Raw genomic sequence first — 20,478 nt, forward strand, 5'->3', positions numbered from 1 at the left:
CGCATCTTTTAGCCAACAATCACGTGGCACGTGTCACGTAAGTATGTGTGTAGTTTCATTTACGTGTGTGACATTTATCCTAAGTCATAAGATAAAACAAGGCAATGACTTGACAATATTATTTCGAAATCATTTAAATGCTAGTTAACGCGGCTGTAAAGCTATTTCCCGCTTGGTGTTCCTATAATTCGTTACGTATTTACAGTAATTGACAGTAATGGAGATTCCGCATTTACAACCTTGCATTCAGATGCAAGTTTCAAACGAAGAGTTACAAAATATTATAGATAAGGCTAAGGATTGGGCACTTTTGCATGGTATTCGTTTATAAATGTTTTAATTAAATCGAGAGCTTATCAATTAATTTTCATTGATAAAAGTGAATAATGCTTTTTTTAATATTTCTGTGTATAATTTTCTCCTCTTCTTGTAGGTGTTAGTATGCGATCCAAGGAATCGTTTAATAAAAATCAAGTGCAGATTTTACCATTCACTCTGTTACCATCAAGTTTTCCGAGAAAGAATTTTGAGAAGGCGAAAAACATACAAGTATTATTAAACGAACTTATACATAAGGCAGCTCACGATAATGATTTTATTACAAAGAGTTTAAAAAGGTATATAAAACTTAAAATGTTTCATTCTTTTTATATATTTATTATATACTGTTCTTTTTATTTTAGTACAATTCATGCTGATCCATTTACAGCAAAATTATTTGAGATATATGAAACGGTTTATAAAGAAGGATATAGTCAAGTAAAGTAGCATAATTCATAAAAAATTTATTATTCTACAGCGTAAGTTACGAGAAACAGAACTCCTGAATATGTTTCCTGGATTTGAAATTTCAGATAAAATTTTTAGATAGACTTTTTAACTGTATATATCTTGTTATGTATAGTACACATATATTTGGCATATAATTTCAAATTAACTGGCCAGAGCTCTGGTGCTGTAGGAAGCGGTTAAGAGGGAGTCTACTGTGCATTTAATTGTGTCTTAAAATCCAAGTAAAATATTCACATATTCTGTATCTTCTGGCTCAGCTTGTGTACATTTATTTTTATGAACACTTATCACGTAAATATTCTTCTTTTATAGACTTTAAGCCTTGGATTGCTTCGTTCCGATTACATGTTACATGAGAATCATATTAAACAGGTTGAGCTGAATACTATTGCGAGCAGTTTTGGAGGAATAGCGACAATTATTTCTCAATATCACATGTAAATTTTTATCATAAAAATGTTACCTCACTTCACAATATTTAAATATTGTCTCCATTGCACAATTTTTTTTTTAGGTACATCTTACGACAATTGGGTCACGTCAACAAATTAGAAAATGTAGGTTTGTTTTATTGATTTACATTTATGTTCCATAAAACATTCAATTTAATAATTTAGTAATTTTCAGATTCCAGAAAATAATCCCATTACGGGTCTCGGCAAAGGCTTAACACATGCATGGAAATTATACAACAATAAAGAGTAATTAGCTTCCACTATATTGTAGAAATACATACATAGCCAACTATTCTTGCATAATTAATATCTATCTCAATTTTAGGGCTGTGATATTGTTTGTTGTTGAAAATATTACTTATAACATATGCGATCAAAGATTTCATGAATTTGAAATACAAAAACTCAACCCTGATATTATGGTAATTAGAAAGAGCTTAACTGATTTAGTATCCGATGCAAAACTGGGACCTGACAAGGAATTAATAGTGTACGTATACATAGTTGTACATAATGAAATGTTTGGAAATTGTATGTTTAATCTATTTATCGTACGTTTCCTTTTTTATTTCACTTACTGTGCATTCAGTGTTTTAAGCATTAAACATTTTGGTCAGAGGTAAATTGTACTGAACATAAACAAATAATTGCTAGTTTTCTAGATACGTTTAAATAAATATTTACGGAGTAATTGCTTTAAATATTTTTTAGTGGAAATCAAGTGGTCTCCGTAGTCTACTTCCGCTCTGGTTATGAAGTTGAAGCTTATCCTACAGAACGGGAATGGTCCGTGAGATTATTAATAGAACGTTCCCGAGCAATAAAATGTCCATCAATACACTACCATTTAGCTGGTACTAAAAAGGTGTGCCTATGAAGTATGAATTAGTGTCAATAATTTTCTAGTCAGCAATAATAACCAACATATTGCTAAACTACGTGATAAATATCTATTTATATAGCAAAGCACAGAGGAAGACTAGTAGCCCAGTTTGTAGACTTTAGGGCACTGTTTGATTCGCTGGACAGGGTGATTTTGAGAGAGGGTAGGGGAAATATACAGAGACAAAGTGCAAGGTAAAACTTGGGGGGGGGGGGAAGAATTTTGGATGGCGAGAGTCATGTATGAAGAATAGGATAGTCTGATAAGTAAATAAAATAAGGGTAGGATAAGGAACAAGAAAGAGGATAGAGAGGAAAATGGAGAGAACAAGAATGAAAGGCAGGTGTGAAAGAGGAGTAAATAGCTTAGGATAGGATGAGATGATATGTAAAAAGGGAGTCAAAGGGATTAATAAATACATAAAAGGGATTAATAAATACATACAGAGTTATCCACTTAAGTCAGAACGCACACGGGAGACCAGATGCCTTGCGTGGCCTTTTTCAGATAATCGTCTCGACATATGTCCTCGGGCTCAGGGGAAAATGATGCAAAAGCCCTGAGCAAGGCGTTGGTACATTCAAAATCCAATTTCTTCTTTAGGACAGAGACTGACTACTTGGTCAATTCATCTGTTCTCACGCGCGCCTTCCGAGCTAAGTGGATAACTCTGTATGTACATACATACATACATACATAATAAACACGATAATTCTTTGTTTCTAGGTACAACAATCCCTAGCATATCCAAAAGCATTGAATATGTTTTTGAAAGAAGATGATGCGATAAAACGAATTCAAGAAGTTTTTGCTGGGCTTTATTCACTGGAATTCGTAAGTGTAGAAAATAATATATTGTACAAGTAGCAATAAACTTGTATGATACTTATGGAATAAGTTTATTAAAATATTTGCTGTATCTTCTAATAATAGTGTATAATGATTCGAAAATGTTTGGTAAAAACAGAACGATGAAGGGGAGGCAATAATCGAAAAGGCTATGTTAGAACCGAAAAGATATGTCCTGAAACCACAAAGGGAAGGAGGCGGAAACAATATTTACAATGACGATATAAAGCAGCATTTAGAATCTATGAAAAGTTCAGAGGAAAGAACAGCTTGGATACTCATGGATCGCCTTTATCCTCCAGTACAAAAGAATTATATTGTACGTGCACAAAACGAGCCATTTGAAAACCACAGCCCTTATTTTTCTGATACTGTATCAGAGCTTGGTGTTTATGGCGTTGTCATTGGGTAATTAATTGAATATACTTATTTTGGCCTTCACGTTTTAGAATACATTACATCAAAACGAATTTTCTCTTTCACAGAGACCAACAAAATATTATATATAATGAAGAGGTGGGTCATATCTTGAGAAGTAAGCTATCATCTGAAAACGAAGTTGGTATAGCAGCAGGATTTGGTGCTATCGATAGTCCTTACCTTATTAGTTAACGCAAGAGGTATTTATATAATTGTAAATAATAATGCAATTGAAAAATATGGAAGTGATATTTTAAATAATTGAGATTCTTGGTAATTTATGTTAACTTATTTATATAATGATATTAATAAAATATAGGTAAGTATGCAGAATAGGTGTTTCCTCACCGATTTCAATGATTTTTGGATATGTTGTAAAACTCAACATTCTAAACAACTTTTTCCTGTACATGTTACCATCGCACGATCTTCGTTCTCGAGATATTTGCGAAAAACTTCTGCTGATTTATTCCGACGTAACGCATTGTCGCATTCCACTTCCCAACTTGTCTCGGGTATTAGTATTGGTTGGGGATAGATGAATGCGGGGGGCGCGCGCCCGCCCGCGGGCGCGTAAAGCATAGTAGCGACCCGATATAAATTTGGAGATTTGAACCAGAAACTTGCGGATGCCCGTCAACACCCGGACTCTGTTCGACAGTGCCGACGCCGTCGGATATTAGGATGACTCTGGTTCTAAAACATAATTTTTTTGCTAGGAAGAGGGTGCCTTCGAGAGTACCTGTTGGGTGTGTGGGAACTCCTGTCTAGCCCCAACCAATACTAACACCCGGGACAAGTTGGAAAGTGGAATGCGTTGCGTCGGAATAAGTCAAAAGAAGTTTTTCGCAAATAGGTATCTTGGAAACGAGAGCCAGCTTCATCATTTGTTTTGTCCCATGCTGGCGCATAGTCTGCCACGGACGCTTACTGTAGGTACGTATACGGCAGAATACATTATAGTAGTAACAGCAGTTTTTCGCGAATATCTCGGAAACAAAGGTCGAGCGGCGGTAACATGTATAGGAAAAAGTTGTTCAGAATCATGTCCCCGACAACATATTTCAAGGTCGTCAAAATCGATGAGGAAACACCTGTTCTGCATAATTACCAAAATTTATTGCAATGTAAATTTTATGATCATTTAATCATGGGCTAACACAAAGATAAATCACACTATCGGATAGTTTACAAAAGGGAAATGTATATCCATATCATTTGAAAGAATATATTCACGTGCAAACTTAATTCTTATTTATTACTTGTAAATAAATATCGTATACAATCTCTTTCACTGCAGAAGCGTACATAGTATTGCATAGTACATAGTACTATATAAATAATTATTTACAATTAAATTTGTATTTCTAATTTCCTAGGCGTATTGCATTTTACTTCGACAGTTTAAATTACGTTTTGTTATATTAAGCGAGTGCTAAGCTTGTATCCTGAATCTTCAAATTCCTCATCCAATTGGTCGGCATGTGTATCATTTGCAATCGGTTTCTCGTTTTTTTCTGCTACTTTTTCGTTCTGAGAAGATAAAAACGTACAAATTAACGTATCAATTCTATAACTGAACAAAACATAATTACATTACCTTTGGTATGTTAGTCACTGGATTCACGTACTCGTGTTCCCCTGGAGGTAAACCGGCTATGCAATCGAGAGCCGCAATTTCACTTCGTCGATCGTATGATGGATTTTGAAAACGCATACTACAAACACGGGAAAAAATTCTTCAAAAATTCTACAAAAATAGCAGTTTGTATAAATCATGAAAATAGTTAACCAATTTACCTGAGATTATATTTTGTCGAAAATACTGGTCTGACCTTTTGATAGTAAAAATACGCCGATATAATTACGATGCAAAGTACTATCATTATAATAGTAGCAATTAATGCTCCACTTGGGCGATGAACGCTCTCGCCTCTTCGATAAGCTATGCCCGAATTAAATTGAATTTTCGGATGCGTGTCTTGCACACAAGTGCCTTCGGAGTCCTGTGGATGTCTAGTTTGGCAAATACACTTGGGACTGTTGTTTTCCACTATGCACATGTACTTGCATTTATGGTCCTCACAAGTGTTTTTCGCTGTTCAATGAAAGTAAGACATAAATCAACTTATTCACGAACAAAAAGTGTACCTTCATCTTTTTTCACATTACTTCTACTGCCTATTTGTCACGATTAGTCATTTATGTACTTACCAATAGGTTGCCTCGAGGTGTGCATGATTGCAAAATGTTTGTCGATGTTGGAGGTACCAATAGAAACCGCTGTACACGATCTGTCGCCATATAATTTGCATTTTTTTATGGTGCCAGTCGTACCCATCAACCAATACAAGTTATCTTCGTATATGTTCATACTCAGAGCATGATAGACCTAAAGTATTATGCATAGGGGTAATAAGGGAATATTTGAAACAATATTTCCCTCGCGTATACTGTACAATACTTACATCCGTTTTCCAAAATAGTGCACGATCAGAACCGTCAAAGTTTGAAGATTCGATAGTTTTTAAGAAAGTATCCGCCCAGTATAATCTAGACCTCGCGTAATCAATCGCCAGTGCACTGACAATGCCAATATTACGATAAATGATTGCTGTCGCGTTAGAACCTGTTGTAGTAGACCGATATATTTTACTCGTCGGGATATCGTAATGTATCCAGCTGGTTTGACTCCAAAATAGCCACCTGCATTATGTTTTTTTTTTTACGATTACAAGGTATTCATAAATGAAATATGAAAAAGTAACTTAAAGTAATTCTAAAGTTGAATCATACCCTTGTTTTGGATCGACAACAATGGACATCGCTCTATTTCGTTTCTCAATTGAAACCACTTCAGCGCACTTCTGTTGCTCTAGATTGCATACCTTTAAGTAGAAAGTCTTTCTCAGAATACGCTTGGTTGGATGTTAACTTTGTGGGAAGCGATTAATAAAAATGTAATACCTTAATGCTGCTTGCATGATCATTGTCGTTAAAGTACACATTATCGGTGATCCAATCAACAGCTAGAGCTTCAGGTCTCCCAAGGCCAGTAACAGTCGTTCGTGTTTTGCTGTTTATATGTATTTTATTTATCATACCTAACATATCTGAAGGAAATAATGTTTTCATTTAGTAGTATATTGTTAGTAATGGGACCAAATTCAAAATGTATTGATGCATGTGAATTAATTGAAGTCTAAGTCTCATTTTAGAACGACAAGCAAGGGAACTTATCAAACTTTGATGGAACCTTTATGAGAAGCGGTTATTAGAAAAATATTCGACAACAATAAGTACAATAATGATTACAGGATGCGTAGTTTACTCCTATTCTTTTACCACATTTTTGATAATTACGCTATAGTATACATCGCTGGATTGTCTCCTGACAGAGTTGGGCAAAATGTAATCTAATTACAGATTACGATTAAAATGTAATTGTGTAATTGATTGCACATAATCAATTACACAATTACATTTTAATCGTAATTTGTAATTAGATTACATTTTGCCCAACTCTGTCTCCTGAATAATTTTTAAGTGTAGACTTACCACTGCTCCAATAGACAGCTCCCTCGTTGACGTTTACGTCAATGCCAGTTATATCAGAGTTGAAATCGTCATAGAGAATTTCAATGGAACTTAAGCTTGATTTCAGCTTCCTAATTTCACGTCCAGCAACCGTGATTATTTCCATTTGTTTTCCTATCATCACATTTCGTAATAAAAAATGGGTAATCATTAATCAGTTAATTCCCTCCTTTATTCGAAGGTGCTGATGTCGAATGAGAACGATGGAAGATTAAAAAAAGATGCATTTCGTACCGGCCACTTTACAAGAAATTTTATCGCTTCGGAGCACGTATCCCTCGTAACAAGAGCAAGTGAAAGATCCGTCGGTGTTGTGACAAGCTTGGGAACAGACGCTGTTTTCGCATTCATTTATATCCTCGCACGATTTTAAGTCGCTGCTCAATTGAAATCCTTTTCGACAACCGCACACGGGACCCGAGGGTGACCTGTGGCAGATGTTGTCGCAGAAATTTTCTTTTGTACACGAGATTGCTACAAAAGTATTTGAAATAGATATGTGTTACAATCTATCTTGTGGTAACATCATTAATTTGGCGAAAAAAATAGTTAGGAGGTAAACGATATTATATTATCGAAATTATGATACATTAATCTTTAGAAAAATTGTTTCTTTCAATTGCTTTTTTATTTATGTAATTTATGCAGGGTGTTAAAAAAGGCTTCAGGGCATCAAATTCAGTAAAAACACCTTAGGTAGTTTTCGACATATACACATATACTAACGGGGAAAGATCCCCAACCCGAATATTCAAAAAATCATGAAACTTTAGGGATATGTAGAGGATATATAGGTATGTATTGCGCATTTTTTTGTCGCTCAAAGTCACTCTAAGGGTGTGAAATTCACCCCTGAAAATCCGGCTATTTTCCGGTTTTGCGTTATAACTCGCGTATCACTTTTACCAAATCATAACCCTAATTAAAAGAAGTAATTTTTGTCTGAAAACTTTTTTCTATCTCGTACAGTTTGCGAGTTATCACAAAAATCTGAAAATAGCCGGATTTTCGTGAGCCAATTTCACCCCCTTAGAGTGAATTTGGGCAGCAAAAAAAAAAAGCGTAATATAATTCCCTTGTAAGATTTTTTACTCAGTTTGATGAGAACTATCATTTACCGGGTAGATTCCACTCAATATAAGTACTGAAACGTTTTTTTTTAAACACCTTGTGTATATATGCTATTTTACCTAAACCTAAAACATAGAATAATGAACAACAGAAAAACGAGTGTTCTGTTGTTAAAAAATTAATTTGGGTAATGGAGGTTCTACTGTAATAGAATATAGATTTATTTATAACGTTACGATGCGTACCACATTTTCCAGATTCGTCGCTTTGGTCCAAACAATCCGGTACTCTGTCGCATACTTTCTCAAAGGGGAGGCAGGCTCCATTAGAACATTTAAATTCTTTGCACTTGGAATTGGTGATGTCGCTGATCCTCCCCGAATTACCACCCCCATCGCAATCTCTCTCATCGGATCCGTCGCCGCAGTCGTCGGACCTATCGCACACCCAGGTCTCATCGATGCAATTCTGATTATCGCAAGCGTACTCTCCCTTTTGGCATCGAACGCAATTACGTTCGTCATCGTTCTTTGGGCAATCCTGGCGTCCATTACACCTGCGTAATAAAATTGATTTAAAAAAGGGGGAAGGGAAGAAGAAAAGAAACAAGTAGACTTCCTAATGTCGTTATTAAAGCAAATAGCAAGATGAGTGGACGAAAAAGAAAATTATCAAAAAGGGCTCACCTTGCTGTTTTTGGAACGCACAATTCTACATTATAGCATTTGTATTCATCTGCAGTGCAGTTGACAGAATTACTGTGGCTTCTTTCCGTACAATATTGCTCGTCGCTGTTATCATCGCAATCATCGACCGTGTTGCACTTTAATAACGAGTCTATGCAACGACCATTGTAACACATGAACATTTCGGACGGGCATGTTCTTTTTTGGCAAGTACTGCTCTCGTCGGATCTATCTAAACAGTCCGGCTGAATTGGAATAGAAAATTAAAAGATTGTATTGTATATACTTGAATATACATATGCTTTTTAACTAGATAATTGTACAGGGTGTGTAAAAAGTGTTGAACACCGCATTTAAATTAATGTTAAAGTTTTTTTACACCAACACGTTCTGCTCAATAAGAAGACAGAAATTCCGAAAGGAACCATATTTTCGACACAAAAAAATAATATTTCTCCCTCGCAAGGGAAAAAGAAGATCACAATGAAAAGCACGCGTTCAATTTTCAATATTATAAACAATTTTGCGGCGAGATTGTGTTTACAAATCTCCACCGATTTAGAAGTGTAGATTCACCCTTGAAAGCGATGTCCATCACTTTTTATACACCCTGTATAGAGCGAGTCGTCCAACTTCACGAATTTAAATTGCATGGGAATATTTTTATTTTTCAAAATTCACAGTGAATTACTAATTTTTACGCGCAGCTCGTTGGCTGTAATTAAAATAAAACTTGATTTATCAGTCTCGTGACAACTGTTACCATTAGAGAAAATATGTTATGACACTTTTTAGATACTTGTCTTCATTCTGAAATAAGATCCCGGATATTCTATTTCGAAGATCAATTATTGCGGCAAACGTCCCCCTGATACCATGCAACTTATTTCTCGAAACTGTAAACCCGTCAAGTTGTTTCGTAATAGTCATATTGCGTTAATAGAAATTATGGGCTTACCTCGCCATCGCATGCCCATGTTATAGGGATACACATTCCATTGTCGCACGCGAAAGTCCCAGTACCGCACGTATGCTTATCGCAATTACTTTCATCAGAAGCATCGCTACAGTCGTAATGTCCGTCGCACACTTGATATTTTGATATGCAAGCTCCTTCGTGACATTCAAACTCATCTGAAAGATATTAGAGGCACGGTGAATGATCGTTTGTTTCTTAAGCACCGTTGGAGATTTATTCAGGCTAGTACGACATCGAACATCGTTTTCCGATGTGGATGCTTCGTGACAGTAGTGTTATCCGTTCGGTTATACGAATTTTACGTTCCTTATCGCGAGAAATAAATTGGGTATAAGAACCGGACAGAAACTTTAAATATAATTTTAATAAAATAGTCAAGTACTTCTATAATCTGATATTTGAATTTATCTCTTTGAAATAAAGCTTGGAAAGAATAAAAAAATCGAAAAGTAGTAAGAGTACGAAGAAATTCAATTTTATTCTAACTCTAGTTCAAGATCAAGTAATTCTCAAATATCTACATATATTTTTACGTATCAAGTATTTCAACGAGTATGTTCAGCTACAAGTTTAATCGTAATTCTATTCACGTGTCGCAATTATTCAAGCACAACAACACTGGTTTTAAACAATGTGAATTTATTGAATCAGGTAGTATTCGAGCTTATAGTTATTATAACTACGAGCATTACTATCGAATAATAGTTTCATCCTCGATCGGATCTACATTATCGTTCGCTTATATACACAGTATATAATGTCTAATATAACTTTCTGTTAAATTCAAACGGTCTTATTGTTGTACACAATAAGGACATTGTAAATAATATTTAGTAAATGTGATTTACTAGAGTTGCATTCTTTCTTATCGCAGCCCTCCTCGTCCGATCGGTCTGGACAGTCGTAGTGGGAATTGCAACGTTTCGTCTTGCTTATACATGCACCGCTTTTACATGCGAATTGATTGGCCTTTTCACACTTCGACCAGTGAAGTTCAGCACATATGCTGGATTCATCTTCTCCGTTAGGGCAGTTTGGTACTCCATCGCATCTGAAATAATAACGAAATACTGTAGTTTCATGAGCAATTGGAGAGTTCAATGTAACCCTTCCGCTGTTTTCAAAAAATGACGGAATTGAAGAGTGTTTATTCTTTCAATTATCTAAATTATCTATGCTCACAGACAAACATTCTAGTAATTAAAACAGTTTATTATTTAGCGACATGCCTCGATGTAGTGCAGACTAAACAGTGAAATGGCTAATTTATACTAATCTTAATAATGTACCTCTGATGTAATTTTATGCATATATCATGTTCACTGCATTTTATTTCGCCAGGTTTGCACGCAGTTTGAGCACTGCACGTTCGATTATCTACATTCAGCATCATACCGGGCGGACACGCGCAAATCTGAAAATTTACATAAGAATTGAGAATAATAGTTATCTAGGACATTGCGTTAGGTCTGTGGGAAGATTTTCAGATCGTGGTTCATTTATAGACTGAAATTATTTTTTTATAAAATCCGAATTTAAATTTTGGGCGAACCCGAGTAGTAAAGCTAGTTTACAATATTCTACAATGTTAGAACTAAAGTATAAACTAAAAGGAATGAAGTATTCTACAATTTTAGAACTAATTCCAGAATTTTAGATTATGACTTTAGAAAATTGTCGACAAGAGGCGTCAAATGCAACCACGTATTTCCATAAAGTGAAATGAGAACATTCTAAAAATGGATATTAAGTTTGTAATTCTAAATAGGGTAATGGGTAAAAACTTTGCATTTAACAAGGGAAAGCTTCCACCCTGAAGATTCCGATTTTCATACAACTTTGTGTGAATGTAGAGTATGATGCATTATGCAAGAAACAATTGGACCTAAGTAGTTATGCAGAAAACTACCAACCCTCAAAATAACAAAAAATTAGTTCTTGCACAGTACGGATCCCATAATTTTGTGATCTTTATTTTTAAGGTGACTGAGCTTGACCAAAGATCTAATATGAATCAGAGAGTTTTAGACTTACGTGCGAACGAAGATTAGATACCAGGCACACGTGAGAACAGTTCCCATTGTTTCTGTGACATTCGTGCTCGTTTACGTACGTTCCGTGTATACCTACTAGCTGCAATCTTTCCAAATCTGGTGGCGCAGCTGCCGGAAAAGAATTACTTCGTTACGAATCGCTGCAAACAATTTCCGAGTTCTCTTAATTTTTATATGTTCATATATTCGTGTTGACGAACTCACGTAATGCAATGCGCTTCTGATATTGTTGCGTGTTACTCTTACTAGTCCAGAACAACTGGTTCGACTGGTACTGAGTCCAAAAGACATGATCACCGAGAACAGCAAGATTTACGGGTTCTGTCAATCCAGTGCGGAAGATATGGGTCTCGAAATCTTAGGAAACAGAATAATTAGCATTTTTATCAGCCACCGTAGAACATACTTCATCGCTTTATGAATACAAACCATTGATTGTGGTAATTCCAATACGACCAGTGCCTTGATCACTCCAAAACAGTTGTTTTAGATCTTTGTCGTAACACAACGACACCTCTGGTCCAAGCAATGAGTTCTTTTCCCCTTCAATTGATACTCTACGACCGACTCCGTTCATATTCATTAAATCTATGCGGTACGTATCCTTTTTCCGGAAAACGACGAACATTATGCTGCAACATTATCATTAGTACAATATTGATTGTCAACAAGGGGCTTATGTATTTTACTTGAAACTGTGATTTACAGACTGATTGGTTCTTTAAAGATTATTCAGAAAATGATTACCCTTCTTCTGGCACTAGCGCAATATCACGAGGCTCCTCTTGGAAGTAAAATACTGTTGTCTTGTTGGTACTTAAGCTATGAACTTCTATAGTATCGTGTGCCATATCCGATAAATATAAATTGTTCCCTATGTAATCAAAATCTATCCCTCCCAATACTTTATCCTGAATAGACATCAGGGGTGTCACGTCTCCAGTGTTCTTGTCGAAGTTGAAAATTTCATCCGCCAGTTGATCACTCGCAAGCAGACCGCCTGTGCCGATTTTTATACAGTATTAAGAGAAATATTTAATAAAAATTACGATCAATACTGAATCAATACTTCAATACTGAGGGTGCTATAAAATTAAAGTCAAGTCACGTTTCACACAATAGTGAGTAGCTTCGACAACTTTTTTTACAACAATTAATTATTAAAATTCTACCTGTAAGAGGGTTGTATGTAACTTGGGTGACATGTTTTAGTGTAATACTCGGTGTCATTTTTGGTTTCCCCAGCAATTCGTGATAATAGTCTATGAATGTATTTCCGGCCGCGATAATAAGATGCATCCCCTTCTTGATTGCTGAAATTTTTCGACACGTTCAGTTAATTCAGGAAATTAATTGAATTGCACTTTACCTATATTCTTTTATGGAATGCAAATTAGAAATAGAATATTTGAAACGTTTTAAGATATAGTGCTGAGACAGAATAATGTTGGTACTTACCACGGCACGTATGTTGATCGGAATTCAATTCTTTGTCTACAGTGCAAGCACATGTATATCCATTCTCTGAATTTAGTAGACACAATTGCGAACAAGGATTTGAATTGCATGGGTCAGGAATCTGTTATTATATTGTAACAATTTCGACAAGTTATTAGTATTTTAATTCTACTATAAAACATAAGAATTAAATAGACTCTAGTAAAAAAATATAAAAACTACCTTGTGTTTTAAAATGGAATGATATACATGTATCCCATAAATAGTGCTATTTGTGTGCGCCAAAATTTTCCAGTCTTTTCCAGTGAATTTATCACATGATTGTACCGTATTGGATATCCAGTCGCTCCAGTATAACTTATTTTCAAAGACTGCTATTGAAAAGGGTCTCTTCGCTATTCCGTGTAATATAGTCTGAAAAGAGACAAAATAAAAATGGAAAAATAGTCCATCAACGTGTAAGGGGTCGTCCTTAAATTACGTAAGGCTTTTGAAAGGGGGGGGGTGCGAATTTCTTACGTTTTCTTACAAAGGGGGGGGGGGGAGTCAGGTAGCGTCTTACGTAATATTTTTCAACCTAATTTTCAATAAATACAAATTCTATCATTAATGTTCCAGAAAAGTAGTTTTAGTTTAAATTTCACGAAACCGAGTTAAATGAATTATATAAACTTTTAACAGAATTTTAATAACTGAAAAAATTAAATGTAAAAAATATTACGTAAGGAGGGAGTTCATATCAAATCTTACGAATTCTTATACGGGGGGAGGGAGTACGAAATCGCTAAAATTACCCTTACGTAATTTAAGGACGGTCCCTAAGATCATTATTTCAATAATTATTGTATAGAAACGCATACCCTGCGATCTGAACCATCTAATCGTATGGATTCGATTACTTTCAATTTGCTATCTACCCAGTACAATCTATTGTTCGCGTAATCAATAGACAAACTGTTTGGCCATTCTAAGTTTTCTGTAATCAATGCGGTGCTATTTCTTCCATCCATTCCTCCCATTAATATACGCGAATTCGAGCCCCATTCAGTCCAATACATTATACTAAAAATACATAATCCTGTTATTCGTATTGATTTTTAATGTTACTTTAGATTGTATATATTTTAATTATATGTTATAAAATATTAAGTAAAATTGAGATCATGGAATAATGATTAAAATATTGTGCAATGAAAAATATTTCCAACTTTTAGAAAGTTATTATTAAAGTTACTATTAATCCATTTGATTCGTCAAGCTTTACTCACCCCTTCGATGGTAACAAAGCAAGGCCCCTTGGCTTCTCATTTCGATCTTTAATTATAATGGTACAATAAATACCATGTTTATTACAAACTCCAATATGCATATAACCACTGTCGGTGAAATATATATTGTCTGTTACCCAATCCACTGCTATCTCATCGGGACTACTTAAACCTTCAAAATATAAAACATAATATAGTGCTCGACACTATTTTTTGCCGAATATATATGATTATGTATACATTAATTGAAACATAAATTCCCACGAAAAGGCATATACAGTCTTCTTAAAAATCATCTAACAAGTAAATAAGGCAGAGAAAACAATTTGAATACATGAAATTTACATACAACTTTAGAAAACTTATAACGAGGTGTAATTTATTGCGACACATTTTTTGCCGATAAAGATTATCGCTTTGAATAGTAAATTTGAAACAATACCCCATTTTCTTCTAACTAATAATTGATAATTTAAAACAATGCCATTTATTTATCAGACGAAATACTATTTACTTTACAGGAATTTCGTTTAACATTTCGCGTGACCGATCGGCAAGAAATAGTGTCCAGTACTATATCTATCTATCAATGTTGAACAAATGAATACTACAATCTACTTCGTATAATAGTGGTGTCAATTGCAACTATAAAAAAAAGGATTAATCGAATGTTGATTGTAGTAATTAAGTACGTATATACATATATATATAATTTACCTGTCGTAACAATGATTTCTTGCTCAGAACCATCTTCCAAACTCCTAAATATTGCTTCGTCTCCATCTTTAATGTCTGACCAGTATACGTAATTTGCATCTAAGGAGACTGCCACGGCATGTTGTAAATTTCGAGTTACTGTGAAATATACTTCAGAATCTAAGTAGATCGCGCGGATTTCTGATTTTATTGAAAACACCATCAAGGCTTCACCACCTGTCGACATTCAGTTGGAAACATAAACATCTTTAAAGTCTCACAAAATATTATGTTCAGTTGCTTGCGGGCTACACCATTTTAATAAAGTTATTAATGAAAAACTTGAATATATGTAAAACAACTGTTTCAGGCATGTGTTTATTAAAACATTTTTGTTTGCAATTAAATCTGTACGCACCATTTTGAAGCATTGAAATAATTTTGAATTAATTTTGAAGCAATTAATTTCTCAATGTTTATATGCAAACAATATTTAGTGTTTAATAGGTGAAAAAGAATTTTTATTATTCAAAGAATGAGTATGTAACTGTAAGGAATTGAATACCTTCGGCTTTACAAATGTTTTTATCTTCATGGAACTCGTAACCAGATTGACATGAACATATGTAGGACCCAGCAGTGTTCATGCATTTCTGATCACATGTGCCGTAATTTTCGCACTCGTCCACATCTGAAATATGGCAAGCAAATTTGAAAGATTAATCAATATCGTTAGTCTTATACACATTTCTTCGTAAATTAATTAAATCATTCATTTCAAAGTTTTACCTGCGCATGTTCGATTGTCCAACAATTTGTAACCGGGTTTACACGAACATTGAGCACCGTCTGGTGTTTTCCTGCAATTGTGGTCGCATTTTGCTGTTTGTTTGCACGATACGTCAGCTGGAATTTGAAGCAGTTAGAAATGTAATTATTATAAGAGAATCGTCTCTTCTGTTATTTATATCACATCTCAGGTGCATACGTACCCTTCTTACATTCCTCGACATTTTCGTCCGAATTATCGCCACAGTCGTCCTTCTCATTACACGTTCCGTTCAGAAAGATGCATCTTTGATTTTTGCACAGGTATCGATCGATTTCGTTGTTACATTCGTTGACAGGTATCGTTTTGTTTCCTACGAAATGTAAATCAGAATATCGAGCGCAAACTTGACTAATGTAGAACTGATGACGTGAAACGATCACGTAAAGTAAAATTACCGCAATTTTTTTCATCGCTGTTATCAGGACAATCCGAAACACTGTCGCAGACCCATTCGTTTATTATGCAGTGGCCATCTTTGCATCGAAATCCATCACATTTTAGTATCTGTTAGGGATAACAATTTAACGATGAGTTAGATTAAGTTGTTTCGCAAAGAAATACATGTATATAGGGTGATTCCCAGTCCTACTAATATAACAAATGCGAAAGTGTGTTTGGATGTTTGTTACTCAATCTACTGCGCAACGGATCTCTCTGAAATTTTGTATACACGTAGTCTAGGATCGGGAATAACATATAGGATACTTTTTATCCCGATTTTTTTAACCGATCTGGACCAAATATTGCGTAATTACTCTTTAAGCCCTGTGGAACATATAGGCTACCATGAAATCTGTGTTCCATCCCTCTCCTTCCCCCTATTTCACCCCCTTGATACTATGTGGTAATCAAAGTTTTACCCGGGCAACGCCGGGTACTTTAAGCTAATTACATATAAATTCTTCAAGAGATAGATCTCAAGCAAAAAATGAAGAATTATATATTATATAATTATATATTATCCAAGCTTTGTTTCTTAAGTTATAATAAAAACAAAGAAATAGATTACATGTTGCGAAATGTCTAATACTTTGTTTCAGTCAAAGTACAAGAGAAATAAAATTGTAATATTACGAAATTGTATGTATCTTTTCTATTTCTGTTTTCCTTTTCCTAACATTTCGGATATTAGCATCTTGAGTGGCGTCGGCGTATTCTCGCGCCGAGGGATGTTCTACCTATCTACGGCTTTAGGAAAACATGAGGTGGTTTCAGGGAATATTTTCAGGACGTTATACTTCAAGAAAATATAAAAATCGAAAAATCAATCGAAAAACCAACTGCTTCCTTTTTTTAAATTAAAAGTGCCACTTAAATAATTGAATAAAAGATTAAAACACTAAAATTAACTTTTATAAATTTACGGCAAAAGGGGCATTTTTAAGAGACGTTTTAAAAAATCTCGATACATTTAAGTAATGATTTTAATGTGAGATTTATGGAGGATATGTAACGTTTTCTGAAGAATGGAAAATGCTCCATGCATTTCAGAAGAAAAAGAAAAATAAAAAACAAGTCGATGTTGAAAAAAAACCGATTTAAACAGATCAATTTAAATTTGAACACAATGAATAAAGAAGATAATGGGAATATAATAAATAATTTGTGGTGAAGCAGCTAAAAGCGGCATCACAGTGTGTTTGTTACAAATATTTCCGTTATTTATATTTTAAAATTAACTTAATTAAAAGATTAAAAGCAACAACATAACACACAGGCGCCTTAAGGGCATTTATCCTAGACATTCGAGACGTCTAATAAAGCCCAAAAGACGTCTTAAAGGCGTCTTGAAGACGTTTTAAAGACGCGTGGAAATTTTTTTTAACCTTGTTGGAAATCGAACCTAGGCTTCCCTCTTATGAAGCAACCCTTACTCAGAATTACCGAAATACTTGTAAGTCAAAAATGATTTTTCAATTTGAAGAAATATTATTCAAATAGGCCGAACCTTCTAGATTAAAATGAAACCAGCAAAATAATGACTTAAACACTCCCCAACTTCATCTGGACTACATCATATTTCAGTTTAAAGAGAATCCATGATACCGACGGCAAGAGGTAGTCGGGTTTCCGCGGAATGACCAGAATGACCCGCAAACTGTTTCAACTTTTAGGTACGTTAGGATATCTCGAAATATTGATTTGGGAAAAAATGGCCGATGTTTAAAGTAAAAGTTTAAAATTTTATCATAAATCGTGCCTGAGTTTCGTCAATTAAAAGAAATCTAAGCATCGGTTAAAAAAATCCTTCGTTCAAATACTAGATAATATAATATAATAAGTAAATTATTTTTAATTTTTTATTTTAGATGATCGACTTTTGAGCAGCAGTGATCACCGCAGAAGCCTTTTTTTAAAGAACCTTCGAGTGATGCACAATAACTTAGTTATTGATAAATATTTTTAAATAAAAAAATTACGATGCACGGTACTAGATGCAATCCTTAAAAGGAAAAAAGTTTTTTTGAGAAATGTCTTATAGCTTTTGAGTAAAAAATTTCCAAAGAGCACCCTTTTTTCGGCCTCCTGACTGAGCAGGACCCCTTAAAGACATCGTTAAAACGTAACTTTTGTGCGTCGTTAGGACGTTCTGATTCGTACGTCTTAAGGCACATCCACGCGCCTAGCTGGTGAGCAAGATGCAAGAGTCATGAAACACTGATTTATGCATCACGATACACGTTTCGTGACTCTTGCATCAGCGCCTGGATGTGCCTTTAAAGACGACCAGATTAGGGTCGCGAGACCTAGATTTTAATTATAAATCATAATATTTTTGTACGATTGATAATTGGTCCATTCACCTCATTGAGAATCAAAGAATGGGAATTTAAATGCGTCTTACTTCTTTCACGCAACCATCGTATTCGTCGCTTTTGTCGTAACAATCAGGCCTGGTATCGCAAAATTTTTCTTTGGGTATGCAAGAACGATCTGCACATTGGAATTCGTCTGTGGCACACCGGATCAGGGAAATGGCACTCTGAAGCAAACGATGAAAATACACGGGTAATTACAAACGTTATACATTTATCAAACGGGTTCCAACGAAGTTTTAAATATCTTAAAATATATTTTAATACGTACTTCAAAGTCACGGCAATCTTTTTCGTCCGACTCGTCGCCGCAATCATTCTCCCCGTCACATCGGTAGGTGTTTGAAATACATTTATTATTCCCGCACAGGAACCACTCTGGCTGTGAACAGCGTATCACTTTCGACGCAAAAAGAGGAAGAAAAGCTGGGACTCGCCGTTCGAGAATTTGAATCATAGACGTGTAAATTCGTACTTACCTAAGGAATCGATGTGCAAATAAAAGATGTTCAGTAAGAGGAGCACGAATAAACTGGCACGCATGATCTGAAACAATTTCGTTCAATTAATTCTCCTTTTCTGAAATTACCGAGATTTCGAATCGGTCGAATTTCATTTGCTACCAACTGATTCAGATCGAATTATTCGAACGAGACAAATAACAGACGGTTGGTGACCTTTGGGCCCTTCAACGTCTTCGTATTGATGAAAAATACGAAGTTGAACAAATATGTTTATATAAATTACTAATTATCCTTCTTTTTTGTGAGTTTAGTTTTAGATTTCTATATTCAAACAATTTCTTCTTCATAGTTTTAATGGTTGTTTAATGATTCGGTAGTACAGCTATGAAACTATGTTGGGTTTTATATTTTTAAGTAATATTACAAAATTGAAGTAAACGGATGAGTTTTGGGATAGAAATAAGAGAATGTTTAATGCACTTACGAAGGGTTTTCCCGGCGTATGTTACCCGAGAGATAGATTAATATCTCTAAATTATTCCAACGGACTTTATGGTGTACAGGTTTTTTTTTTGAAAGTGCCAGCTACTTGTTATCACTACGACTGTTATTAAGACACTAAAGGTCGCTACAGGAACCGTGCCGAAATTATAGAAGGAAGAGATCCTTTGTCTAAATCAGCGCTGTTCTGCGGTGGGGCCCCTCACGCGCCTGTTTCCCCTTCCAATCGCTCCGTCCGCACACAATACTCCCGAGAATCGCGAGGAATATGTAGTGGTAACAATAGTAAGCATTGACTCGCTGCGACGACGTGTGTCAGTCACACACGCGTTCTCGACCTTGGACAGCTCGAACTCTAAATACAAAAACACGTTACATACCCTCGTTGATACATATTCGGTCATAACAGCATTTCTACAGACTACATTCGTCTCTGTATATATGTATTCATGAATTACTGAAACAGTAGATTAGTTCGTTTAATGTTATATGGAATCATTTATTCCAGTTTATAAAATCGTGTACAATTAAAGCCAGTAATAGAATCCAAACTTTTCTTCGTACTGTAATATTTTACTTCAAACCAGTTATAAAACAAAATAAAGGATAATTTGTATATATATATTTATTTAATTTCGACCTCGCGGTCCAGAATAC

The 20,478-nt window shown here is 34.9% G+C and overlaps 2 protein-coding genes across 3 annotated transcripts; one reads left to right on the forward strand and one right to left on the reverse strand.

Annotated features, from left to right (window-relative positions):
- The first annotated feature begins 49 nt into the window (after nt 1–49).
- Nucleotides 50–7,317, forward strand: LOC143367482 (glutathione synthetase). 2 transcript variants are annotated; one of them, XM_076809330.1, is made up of 12 exons: nt 50–317; nt 434–617; nt 684–759; nt 1,105–1,229; nt 1,307–1,349; nt 1,420–1,493; nt 1,573–1,737; nt 1,959–2,112; nt 2,857–2,964; nt 3,098–3,387; nt 3,465–3,599; nt 7,178–7,317. In XM_076809330.1, the coding sequence occupies exons 1-11, from the start codon at nt 218–220 to the stop codon at nt 3,589–3,591; spliced, it is 1,446 nt and encodes a 481-aa protein (XP_076665445.1). In that variant the 5' UTR covers nt 50–217; the 3' UTR covers nt 3,592–3,599; nt 7,178–7,317. The 2 variants fall into 2 exon arrangements, with proteins under 2 accessions (XP_076665445.1, XP_076665444.1); XM_076809329.1 differs by lacking the exon at nt 7,178–7,317 and having other exon boundaries at nt 51–317; nt 3,465–5,790.
- Nucleotides 4,631–19,985, reverse strand: Yl (Putative vitellogenin receptor yl). Its single transcript, XM_076809328.1, has 32 exons — nt 19,805–19,985; nt 19,336–19,402; nt 19,128–19,255; nt 18,886–19,023; nt 16,436–16,544; nt 16,201–16,350; nt 15,998–16,114; nt 15,774–15,899; nt 15,230–15,445; nt 14,513–14,684; nt 14,105–14,306; nt 13,467–13,658; nt 13,245–13,365; nt 12,959–13,099; nt 12,534–12,786; nt 12,216–12,418; nt 11,991–12,143; nt 11,767–11,894; nt 11,022–11,146; nt 10,581–10,783; nt 9,712–9,887; nt 8,754–8,998; nt 8,313–8,623; nt 7,231–7,470; nt 6,958–7,110; nt 6,367–6,512; nt 6,196–6,287; nt 5,868–6,105; nt 5,614–5,791; nt 5,200–5,497; nt 5,000–5,117; nt 4,631–4,932 (listed from the first exon to the last, which is right to left on the reverse strand). Exons 2-32 carry the CDS (start codon nt 19,397–19,399, stop codon nt 4,819–4,821), a joined length of 5,250 nt encoding a protein of 1,749 aa, XP_076665443.1. The 5' UTR covers nt 19,400–19,402; nt 19,805–19,985; the 3' UTR covers nt 4,631–4,818.
- Between the last annotated feature and the right edge of the window lie 493 nt (nt 19,986–20,478).

Source organism: Andrena cerasifolii, chromosome 3 (assembly GCF_050908995.1).
Source record: "Andrena cerasifolii isolate SP2316 chromosome 3, iyAndCera1_principal, whole genome shotgun sequence".
In the NCBI taxonomy this organism is placed as follows: domain Eukaryota; kingdom Metazoa; phylum Arthropoda; class Insecta; order Hymenoptera; family Andrenidae; genus Andrena; species Andrena cerasifolii.